This window comes from Colias eurytheme, chromosome 23 (assembly GCF_061535395.1).
Source record: "Colias eurytheme isolate Ceu_HAF_F1 chromosome 23, ilColEury1 Martin Lab GWU primary, whole genome shotgun sequence".
Lineage (NCBI taxonomy): Eukaryota > Metazoa > Arthropoda > Insecta > Lepidoptera > Pieridae > Colias > Colias eurytheme.
The window spans coordinates 3,477,383-3,490,347 of record NC_143002.1 but is presented as its reverse complement, the minus strand read 5'-3'; the positions used below and the strand labels follow the sequence as shown (position 1 = coordinate 3,490,347).

The following is a 12,965-nucleotide window of genomic DNA, read 5'->3' as shown; positions in this document are numbered from 1 at the left end:
AAAATGCTCATATTAGAGAAGCGGGATATGCCGGCTGCGCGAAGCTAGAGAAGAAAACATGGATTTTCAGGAAAAATTTAGCAAAAAATTTTGGACGTAATTTTTTTTAAAAGTATTTTTTACGTGATCAGTGTATGCAAAACTACAAGTTCCTTCGCGCTTAGTATACCAATAGCGGGACACCCTGTATATTAACAGACTTAAGTATGTTAAGATATTTTGAAAGAATATGTGCTACGTTATATTATAGAATAGTATACCTAAAGAGAGAAGTAGGCCAACTCCGTTTCGCTCCGCGTACGCAGAAACGTCGATATTATTAACCTTGTATAGAAATATTATTCAAGTCATTAATAAGTTATTTATTATTTATTTATGTGAAAACATAATATTGTTATTAAGTATTATTGTTTTTATTTATTGATTTAAGATATCATATGCCAGTATTTGGTATTTTGCGTAATAACTTTTATATATTTATTGTACTTGTAAAAAGATAACATCAATAAAACAATTTTAATTTATAACTGTTGTTAATTTATTTATCTACGGTATGTGAGGTATGGAATCACTGAATAATTTTTATATTTACTAATAATATAAAGCTGAAAAGTTTGTTTGTTTGAGCGCGCTAATCTCATGAACTGCTCGAACAATCGAGATCCCTATGTGCTATGCTACTAATATTATAAATACGAAAGTTTGTGAGGATGGAGGTATGTTTAGATCGATGTTTGTTAATCTTTTACACAAATACTGAACCGATTACAATAAAATTTGGTATGTAGGTAGCTGAAGACCTAGAATAAGACTGGAGCCCATCCAGCGTTTTATCCTGGAAATCCCACAGGAACGGGAACGGGAAAAGTAAATAAAATCCCTACGGGTTTTTCTCTGAAAAACGCGGGCAGAAATCTATATATATGCATATACCTACCTAATATTATGTAGTACCACGGGCAAGACCGGGGCGGACCGCTAATCCATACTAATATTATAAATGCGAAAGTAACTCTGTCTGTCTGTCTGTTACTCAATCACGCCTAAACTACTGAACCAATTTGCATGTAATTTGGTATGGAGATATTTTGATACCCGAGAAAGGATGTCCTTTCTCGGGTATAGTAGTTTCTAGCCTATGTAGGCTACCTTTTATTGCGAAATATGTACCACGGGCGAAGCCGGGTCGGACCTCTAGTAAATAATAAATAAATTTTCAAATCTATATTACATATTTTCCATCTGGAATTAAAATTGATTGAAAAAGTAGATTATTGTTTTGTACCTAAATATTATTAACTAAGTATAAATACTGTAATAAATTAAGGGTAGCAATAAAACGAGTGACTGTAAATTACAGTTCTAAGTGTCAAAATTAATTAATTTGGGTTATAGAATTACTAAGTGAGCGACTGACTTCGAGTGACGAGAAATCAACAGAACAGCAACTTACAAACATTAATTTGAGTTACTTAAAATACAAAATGAGCAGCTTCATAATATTTGAGCGACCTAATATTTGTTTGAGTGTCAACGTTACGTCCTGCATTTTTTTCAATATTTGGCAAATGTATTTTTTATACTGAGCGGCATTTTATCTTAAATGAAGTGTTTCGAATACATAAACCACTTTGAAAAATACACTAATGAGCAGAGTATAATGAGCTCACATTTAAAAAATAAAAATAATATGAAATAACTATTTGAAGAAACACTATTCTATTAGTTGAGCAATTTTATTATTGAAATATAAGGGTAATTAAATAAAACAATGAACTCCGTAAAAATAAAGTAATATGCATGCACGAAATGCGACCATTTTTGTTTGTTTTTTAAACGCGATTCGCTTCTGGCACTCGCCGGCCGCTGCCGCGGCACGCTCGCTTTGCTCGCTCGGCTCGTGCGTTGTTTATTAAAGTCTAACCTAACCTAACCTAACTGTTTTCTATTGAAAAAACCATTCGCTTCTGGTATTCGCCGGCGCTACCGCGGCACTAACTTAAAATATTCTGAATTTTTAATGTTTTATGGACTCTCAAAGATATTTTATTCGATCTGGCCAAATGTCGATGACCAAATCGACACGATAACGACGATCAAACTATGTTGGCCATTTCATGAAATGAGCAAATCTACGATATGGCCACGACACATACATATCTATTGAAAAATTCGGGACAGTCGCACGATCCTTTTTGCCAGTCGATTCGTCGCCCCGCCCCCATTCGAATTCGCGCGCATTTAAAAATCTGTAGTTTTCATTAAAAAAGCGTATCAAAATAAAAAACATAAGCCCTCAAATAGAATATCAGTAACCAATAATCATTAATAAAGCAGCTTACAAAACTTTGCTCAAAGTGAACTTTTTAGTAGTTCGCTAAGTATAACCTCACTTAGAAAAATCGAATCTATCTTAATATTGAAGTTGCCCTCTCTGTATTTCCAGTCGCTCACTTAGTAATGAAGTCGCTCGGATAAAATTTTAATATCTGAAATTGATTTATCACAATCCACTTTTTGTAAGCTCGTTCTGGATTTTATTATAAATCAATATTCGTCGTCAGTTTAGTTAATTTTTCGCTTAGTCAAATTCATACCGCTCAAGTTATTAAAACAGTATGTCATCATCAGTCGCAAAGTTTTTTTTTGTTCGCTCGTTTTATAATTCCCCATAAATTAATTATAAAAAAATTATAGGTACCTACTTTATATCCCGATAAAGCGATTTATTTATTTATTTTATTGTCATAAATATTGTACCGTATCAATTTCAAGGTGATATAAATTATTCATGCTTATAATATCGTATCGTCATAATCTTATACCATAATACTAGCGGTCCGCCCCGGCTTCGCCCATGCTACATATTTAGTATCCTATGTCCTTCTGGCTCTAAACTACCTCCCTGCCAATTTTCATCTAACTCGGTTCAACCGTTCTTGAGTTATAAGTGGAGTAACTAACACGACTTCCTTTTATTGTACCTATATGTATATGATTATAGATAATCTCAATCTGGACTCGTCAATAATAGACGACCCCACCGAGTTAATTAATTATATCAAAACCAAATAAACATACAAAACAGGATTAATTACTAGATAACTACAATAAATTATCTCGATGACAATATTATATATAGTTATGTATTTTGATAAAGATCCACCTTGTTCATGAAAATTACATGTCAACATTATTTTTTTTATCACCTACCTATTGATTTTCAACTGATTGGATTAAATCTGAGCTTTTTTGCAGTTTCCTAATAAGGAAAAATTATTCATAATCTATAGAGAACATAAGCTGCCAAGTATGCTAACCATTTTTTTCGCATAAAACATAGTGTGAACGACCACCTGTTGGCCACTACATCCTTATTTTATTTTAACCTTACAGAACCAGCGTATTATTCTTATCTTTAGTCTTTAGATTACGCCACCGACCTATTCTGATAACATTAAGCTCATGATCTGCGTAGGTTATTGAATGTGGATATATCGAGTACTTAGAAATGGATTAGCTTGCAGGGGGGGATGATATCACGCCTCCTCTGAAGTTTCGTCCATTAGTTTCTAATAAACAAAAGATTAGTCGGGCTAGGAACTGTTGATATTAGTTGATATAGATATTTGTTGCTATGTGATACCAGTCGCTGATTTTCCATGCTGATAACCTTTAACCATAATCCTTGGCAATATGCGAAAAAGAAGCTAATGAGGCGGGGGTCCTAATAAATTAATAAAATAAGTGCTCCAAAAAAGTTAACATACATTTTACTTACCTCGGGATTACCTGGGTCATTGTGATATTTTTTTTCGAAATAATGAAACACTTGATTTATAAAAATCAAAGTTAATTAGATATTCGACTCCCACTTTACGACACAAAAAGTAATCGAAGATCAATAATTCTAAAATGGCGATTTATAAGTGAAAGATAATATTTCAGTTCGACCAAAAATATTAATATTGACAATAAAATCCTTTCAACTAGAGTCCAGAGAGTTGGTGGAATTTCAGATTTAACATTTAAATTTAATTTCTCGATAAAACACACGTATTTATTAGAAGGCACTTTCTAATGAAGGGTAGAATCTGAATGGTCCACCGAAGTAGACAATTTGGTGTTATGCTTATGATATAAAGTAAAAATAGTATGTTTTAGTTAATCTGTTACAGTTATACTAGGTATAGCATTAGTATGGTTTACTTTTAGAGATAAAATTAAGAGGAAATTTTATAAGCACGTAACATTACACTTATAAGTTATAACACACGCACACATTCGAATGAACAGCTTTTTTTAAGGTGACAATGACAATGACCCACATACTTATTCCGAACCTTATAACTGTGATGATATGATAATATATACGATATCGAGAAAGAAAAGATAGTGAAGATACCTACTAAATTTTTAAGGCTCTGTCTAAAGTCTGCATAATAATAATTTATCGGAATTTTCATTGATGTGCGGAATAAAAGTGACAGATAAATTTTGTTATTTAATTAATTTATAATTGTATTTGTTAATAACTTATCTCAGTTTTCAGAAAGACCGACTAAAGATATAAATATAGGTACAGTATGTTCTTAAAGCATACGATGCGCATTATATATTTTAAAATATGTAGATACATGTAAATGGAATGACAAATCATCCATTACTGGGGATATGTATGTTTCAAAATCATAAAAGGTTCTGAAGCGATATTTGAACTACGTTAGGTATTCGAACCAATAGGTATATAATATAGACCACTAGCTTTTCACCCGCGGCTTCGCCCGCGTTTTCAAAGAAAAACCCGGGATAAAACCTATCCTATGTCCTTTCTCGGGTATCAAAATATCTCTATACAAAATTTCATACAAATTGTTTCAGTAGTTCAGGCGTGATTGAGTAACAGACAGACAGACAGAGTTACTTTCGCATTTATAATATTATAGTATGGATTTAGTTTCATTGAGTAACTATCAATGTTATAATTTTTTATTAGAGAGTAATCAAAGGGTGCTATTAGCACTGTCAGTACAGATAATTTGTATGTATTTTACAAAATATATGAAATCCTTTCAATGACTATCATTGTAAAATGTAAGTTGGTACCTAATCAATAAATATCGTAAAGTATTTTTGCTCTTTAATTTCTTCTCTTTTAACCACTTACCAACATTCACACATCAACCAAATGTATAGGGCTAAAAAAATCATTCTATATTTATTAATTTTATCTTTAATAATCTTTTAATAGTATCTAGTATTACCATCAGTTGTATACGTAGTATATTATTATTAGTCTGTGCCATCAGGAAATAAATAACGTATAATAATGTGCGTAGGTATGGATTACACAATTTAATTCCTCCAACTCCATTTCTTAAACGTACCTCGAGGCGCTCCGAAGGATATCATCCTTTTATTGTGGATATCCCCAATATACGAACTCGTCGCTTCTAGTATTCCTTCATCATGAAAACAGCTAAACAATGAAATTCACTCCCTAACACCATTTTTCCTAAACAATACAACTTGGACCTCATCAAAGCTATAGGGTGAATAGGCTCCTTCTAGGCAGACGTGCAACCAAGTAGGCCACATCGCCGCTTTCCATCAGGTGGCATTGTGGCCAAACCTCTGCCTATTGTTTATAAAAAAAGATGTGTGGCACTCGGGGACTGCCGCGGTAAAGCTATTGCATGCTATGCATTCAAGCCACACCTCCGTGCCCGTCGGAGTGGGGAGCGTGAGGTATTATCGTTACGAAATTTCTGGATTCGGTCCCCACGCTCAAGGCCCGCTATAGATAAATATAAATATTATAGGACATTATTACACAAATCGACCTAGTCCCACAGTAAGCTCAATTAAGGCTTGTGTTGTGGGTACTAGGCGACGATAAATATAATATTTAATAAATACATATATAGATAATAACACCCAGACCCAAGAACAAATAATTGAGTTCATCACACAAATATTTGCCCTGACCGGGGATCGAACCCGGGACCGTCGGCTCAGTAGGCAGTTACTTTACCACTGCGCCAACCGCGTCGTCATGCATAGAAGCTATGCAATAGCTTAAAAATAAATAAACATCCTGTACATAAACATTTTTTCACCAAGATGTAATATAGATTATTTCTGATGATCGGATTTTACAACATTTGGAACTTATAAATTCGACAAGAGTTAATTGTGGAGGCTAGTTGTGTTGCAATCATGTTCTTGTTAAAGGAGATATTTGTGATATTGAGGTATTGTTTTTCTCCTATCTCTTTTATGGGTGTGTCTTTTATGGGTGTATCTATCTTTTATGGGTGTTTTATAAAATGAATTTCTATTTTTTTTACTAGTGATCAAGTAAATATGAAAAAAATTGTGTTATTGTGATGTACAGTATATAAAAAAGCTCCCACATGCGAATATTTTGTACTTAAATTTCTAAGACATTTTTATTGAATTACAATGAAAAGAGAAAAATTTATAAGTAAACAGTGATATGAGTTGAGGAAAAATTAAAATTAAAACTTCTATTAATTTTCATATTAATAAATATTAAAAAACACGATAATTTATTATGTTTAAAACAATATGCAATAGCTAAAATAAATTATGTATCGTACCTATTTTCCGCATTGAATTAAAAGTTTATAAATGGAGATAGAGCCTTTACACACTAGAAGTTGTTTTTATTTGAAATTTCATTTTAATTTCCTATACATATATTAAAAGTATCTTACTTATATTGACAAAAATTTTATGAAAATCTTTAATTTGTTTGATTTATTTGATTATTTAGTGTTTTAGGTATATGAAATAAATTCCATCGTCCATGCGCCTGTTTCGCGTAAAAATAGCGCAAACATCTACATAAAAAATATTATGAGGAATCATGTTTAGAAAAATTATTACAATAAAATACCACAGGTACCACCCCGCCCTAAAATTCTCCCAAAATTACGTAGAAAATAAAATCTGAAACCATAAAACTCTCTTTCAGCCTTTTATCAGCAATACAGGCAGTCAGTTTGAAGAATGTCGCTAGAAATGTAACGCAGAAGTCCTTGAGGAAATTTCCAGATGATTTCTTCTTTGGAACTGCTACTTCATCCTACCAAATTGAAGGAGCATGGAATGATGGAGGTAAATAAATACTTATAAACATACATGCTTAAATTATAATATTATTAAGTATATAAGTCATATTATAGTTAGGACTTTCAAAAGCTTATCTGAAGTTTGATACATAACTTTCTATACGCATGATATTTTTTTAAATAAAGGGACTGAAAGTATGGTTTTTGATTCGATACTTTAACAATAAACGTTATGTTTACGTAAAAACTTTTATCCGATTTTAGATATAATTTTTATTTAGTTATTATATTTTCATAAATATTCAATTTATGTTCAACATTGTTGAGTAAAATTAATTTAAAGCACATTTTCTAAAGAAGGAAGGATGAAAATTATTGTTACATGCGGGATATGGTTTTATAGTCCTTATAATTATGAATTATTTTAAATTTAATGGTTACTTTTTAAATGTAATGGTGAGAGATCTATATTAGATAAATGGTCTTCTTTTTCTATTTTAATGTTAGTTTTATTTCAAACAATCTAATGAAGGAGTCCCCAATCACAACGCAAGCAGGAAAGTCGGCGATATTTTTTGTAAGGAAAAATTTTATCGTATTACATAGATATTAATAATTGGAAGTAATGAATGTTATGATAGATAAAAAATTATCTCTCGGAGTTGAATTATTATACTAGGTATATCGGAAAAATTGTTTTATAGGATACTAGCGGTCCGCCCCGGCTTCGCCCGTGGTACATGTGTATGTATTGTTCATTAAATATAGATCTATATGGCCCTTTACACCGTATGATTTAAGTGAATATTTTCGAAGATATTACAGACTAGCTTTCCGCCCGCGGCTTCGCCCGCGTTTTCAAAGAAAAACACGTTCCCGTATGATTTCCGGGATAAAACCTATCCTATGTCTTTTCTCGGGTATCAAAATATTTCTATACCAAATTTCATGCAAATTGGTTCAGTAGTTAAGGCGTGATTGAGTAACAGACAGACAGACACAGTTACTTTCGCATTTATAATATTAGTAGATATGGATAATAAGCTTTATCTTCAAACTATTTCCACGCACATGAATTATTATGTATCTATCTATTTGAAGCTATCTAATGAAGCATCAACATATAAATATCACCATTATTATCATTTACAATTATATAATACGTATAATTAGAAATAAATTTCACTGGGCCTTAAAAAGTAAACGTTCTTCACTATTTTAGGAAAGGGCTGGTCAATGTGGGATCACTTAGTACGCACCGACCCAGACCATATACGTGATGGAACAAACGGTGACGTTGCTGCCAATTCATACTATTTCTACGAAAAAGACATCGCCATCCTGAAAGAGTTGGGCGTCAGTGTATACAGATTTTCCGTATCCTGGCCTAGAATACTGCCGTTCGGTCGCGCAGACTACATCAACCCTGAAGGAATCGCTTATTACAACACCCTCATCGATCGCCTGCTTGCCAACGACATCACGCCATTTTTGACCATATATCATTGGGAATTACCCCAAAATTTGAATGAACAGGGCGGTTGGTTGACTGAAGACATCGTGGACTGGTTTGGCGACTATGCGCGAGTCCTGTTCCAAAATTTCGGTGACAGAGTCAAGCTTTGGCTGACAATCAATGAGCCTTCTGTCCATTGCTCTTTTGGTTACGCTTATGGCAGCCACGCACCTAGGATCAAGTCTCCTGGTATCAAATACTATGAATGCGGGCGTCATATACTGCTAGCTCATGCAAGAGCGTACCATATTTACAAAAATGAATTCGCACATCAAGGTGGTATGATAGGTCTTGCTTTGGACTCCGAAATGAGTATGCCGAGCAGCAATTCACCGGAAGATATACAAGCGGCGGAAGACTCCATGATATTTAATGTAAGTTCTTTGTCAAATTTTTATTATTACCAAATTTTTATTACTACATACTTTCTAAGCAGTAGGTAAAGCTAGAGTTAACCTATTTTTTTTGTATTTATCACTACATAGAATGGCATAGTCGCTTCCCGCGCCTTTTCAAAGGTCTGTATCTATCCTATCTTTAAAACTACATAACGGATTTTGATACCGTTTTTTTATACATTGATTGTGATTCCATAGAAAGGTTTTAATTGCAAATTTAGCGGGCCCAAAGTCGCGGGTGGAAAGCTAATAAAAGATAAAACAATTTCAATTAATAAGATCAAAAAAGATTACTCTTGTTTATTGTTGAGATATAAAATTTACAATAATGACCCACCAATTAATGATAGTAAATTATCATATCAGGTAATAACATTTTATTACACATTTGCACGCGCAAATATCCACTGGGGGCCATTTCCAATGTTTATTGTATTTGTTTCTCTTGATTCTTAAAAACTCTGAAGCATATTAAACAAACACTAGCTGACCAACGCAATTTCGTCTGCATTCAAAGGGATACATTTTTGTTGGGTTGCGATATTTTTATTTTTAACAATAAAAAAGCTCTCCTGTTATCAAACGCATAATATATAAATTATTCGGACCAGTAATTTCAAAGTCTTATAAATAAGACGTGTTTAATTAAAGCTCGTTGTGTTAAAACCGAAGCCTTGCTTGTTAGGCAGTAATGAAAACAGTATTTGATCATGGTACGTAGGACATATTTCGCTTTCAAAGATTATTATTATTAAAATGTTTCATCATAACTTTTCCTTTCAGCTCGGCCAGTACGCTCACCCTATTTACTCAGAAACCGGGAACTACCCACAACGATTTATTGATCTTATTGCTGAAGCGAGCGCGAGGCAAGGTCTCCCAGAGTCTCGCCTACGCAGTTTCTCTCAAGAACAAATTGACTACATGAGGGGAACGGGAGATTTCTTATCAATCAACCACTATTCGAGTAGTTATGTGTATAGAAACGCATCAGTAGTTAACATGCACGAAGTGCCGTCTATGCTGGATGACGCGCAAATAGACTCTTATAGGGATCCCACGTGGCATACGGGTTTTTGGATTGGAGTAAGTAAAACTATAGGATAATATAATACCTACCTACAACATATATATGTACATGTAGAACAACTACTGTTTTAAAGTATTAATGTGTAATTATTAAATTATTCATCCATTCCACTTATACAAATACTAAAGTGTATAAATTATTTTTAAATAGCTCCTAGAATCTGCTCCGTAGCCGGTAGCGTAGCACGTAGCTCATCTTTTTATTATAAATACGAAAGTTTGTGAGGATGGATGTAAGTATATGTTTGTTACTCTTTCACGCAAATACTACTGAACCGATAACAATGAAATTTAGCACACGAGTAGAGGGGGATTATCACATAGGTTTTATCCCGTAAATCCCCCAGTAACGGGAACTATGCGGGATTTTCTTTTTAAAACGCGGGCGAATCCGCAGGCGTAAAGCTAGTAGTTACTTTATATGACTTATTGATTGATTCATATTTTGAAGTTTACAATGATCTAAGATTTGAAGTATATTATTATTTTCGGTACATACGATTAACAAGCTTATATATTTTGTATTTTAATTTTAACACTCTAACAACAACAACAACGTTCATACCACTTATTAACATTTTCGCAGACATACGGTCCCGGCTTACACAAGCTCCTGGTATACATCAAAGACAATTACAATAACCCGATCATTTACATATCAGAGAATGGTTTTGCAACAACCACAGGACTGAACGACGAAGGCAGAGTTAATTACTATAGAGAATATTTAACTGGAGTTCTAGATGCCATCGATGATGGAGTCAATGTAAAAGGTTATTGTGCATGGAGTCTTATGGACAACTTCGAATGGAGTTTTGGCTACAGGTAATAAATATGCTATAGATTTATGAGTTACAGATGCCTTGAATAGGCATAAGGTATATATGACTGTGAAAAAAAATCCATTTCATATTTTAGTTTTATAGCACTCAAATGCTTTAAAAATTTTCCATGAGGATGCAGGAAATAACAGCAAAACCGACTACTGAGAAAAAAAACTGTGCGTTATATTACTGGTTCACTGCACTAAGAATTCAAAAAATGTTGCATTGCTACGCTGCTTCTACATTGTAAGCGTTTAAAATGCGAAGGCGCTATAAAATTCATGAAGCTTTTCATTTCGTGGAAAATATGCGTCTATAGCTTTTAACTTACCATTTCTTTACCGATCTATTAAAAGAGCATATAGTTACAATAATTATAATAATATTATTATGTGTTACGTTATATTTTAACACTTGCCGTTTTGATTTCAGTGTCCGTTTCGGCCTCTATGAAATCGATCAAAATGACCCAGAGAAAACGAGAAGGCCACGAAAATCTGCACTTGTGTACAAAGAAATAGTTCGAACGAGGAGCATCGATATGGACTACAACCCAGATCCTTATGCCAGCTCAGCTATGAACAAGAAAACTTCCATTGTTCTCTTAGCGACTATATCATTAATTAAAACAGTATATTAATATGTTAAATGACTTATATTAAGTATTTATTTTATCTTATAATACCTAGTTATTAAAATTAAATGTTGACATTTTGTAACATATCTTAGAACTTATTTATTATAATATTATTATTACGAATACTCTTATTAGTTACTAAGACAAGAAAATTGAATAAAAATTGTAAAGCATAAAATGATACTCTATTTATTTCTCCTTTCATATAATTATAATTGAACCTTTCAAACTATATTTCTCGTGTACAGCACTATTTATTTGTCCATGAATGCTGTATCAAATGGCTTGACTCCCGCTGCGAAGAAATATCTATTTCAAAACTCTATTCACTAGGTTCTAGGAAAGAAAGACACGTGTAGATTATAATATACCAATTTATTATTTATTACACGTGGATTATTTTCTTCAAAACGGTCTTATATCTAATATATTTTATTATATTTATCCACCTACACAATTTTTCATTACACGTGCGTACATATTAATATGACTGAACTCCTGACCTGTTGAATGTATTTTGATGATATACTTGTACCACCTTGTACTATGAAAAGAATTCAAGAATAATTTAGATTCACGATTCGACGTTATAAATAAACAAATTATCAGGGCAAACTCTCTTGATAAGTATATGTTTAAATAGTGTTAAAACTGTTTAGAGACGTGTTAATTCTACTAGCTGATGTTTAAAATAACATTTTAATTTTTAAAAATCCACATTAAAATAATAATAAAAACTATTGAAACAAAATATTGCTCAGGTTATTTGGTAGGCGTTTTGAATTCGGTTGAAAAAAAGTGGTGATGGCTCAGTGGTCAAAGCCAGGGGCTTCAATGAAAAAATTAAGGTTAGAGTAAGAGCTTTAAACAATTAAATAGACAAATAAATTACACATAATCGTACATCATCATCACCACGAGCTAAATTAGCGAAGGAAAAATCCGACCGAATAAACCGAAACCGAACCAAAAATTTTCAAACATTTTCTCTCGAACAAAGGAGGTTCAAATTAATGCTAACATAATATGATGGAAAATAATTCAGAACGATTTTTATTAACATACACATTATATGCTGGTACCCAAACCTACATACACACCTACAGGTGCTTTTCTTTTGATAGAATATAAATAGATCCTCTTTCATTAAATCCGGGCCGTTATGACATGCGCGGAATCATTATTGATTGAATATGAAGGTTGTTTTCGCTTTGAATGTCTGCGTCATAAAACCCGGGAAAGCTAGCGGAGGTCTTTTTCATATTTTATAGAATTTTTTAAACATTATCAATATAATCTTGTTAACTACCACGTATAATTTTCGAGTCAACCGCCTCTTGGAACAGTGGTTAACATGTAGCGTAGAACCGAGGGGTCTTGGGTTCGAATCCCGCTGGAGACGAA

At 32.9% G+C, this 12,965-nt stretch overlaps 1 protein-coding gene across 1 annotated transcript; it reads left to right on the top strand.

Annotated features, from left to right (window-relative positions):
- Positions 1 to 6,219: 6,219 nt before the first annotated feature.
- LOC149898222 (myrosinase 1-like) lies at positions 6,220 to 11,564 on the top strand. Its single transcript, XM_090115261.1, has 6 exons — positions 6,220 to 6,254; positions 7,001 to 7,143; positions 8,320 to 8,987; positions 9,795 to 10,097; positions 10,687 to 10,925; positions 11,357 to 11,564. The coding sequence occupies exons 1-6, from the start codon at positions 6,220 to 6,222 to the stop codon at positions 11,562 to 11,564; spliced, it is 1,596 nt and encodes a 531-aa protein (XP_089971387.1).
- Positions 11,565 to 12,965: the final 1,401 nt, after the last annotated feature.

Bases quoted from the DNA above. Each gene is read 5' to 3' on its own strand.
- LOC149898222 (XM_090115261.1), top strand. From the start codon at position 6,220: ATGTTCTTGTTAAAGGAGATATTTGTGATATTGAG. The intron at 6,255-7,000 runs GTATTGTTTTTC...ACTCTCTTTCAG, and splicing joins GAGATATTTGTGATATTGAG to CCTTTTATCAGCAATACAGG. The intron at 10,098-10,686 runs GTAAGTAAAACT...ACATTTTCGCAG, and splicing joins ATACGGGTTTTTGGATTGGA to ACATACGGTCCCGGCTTACA.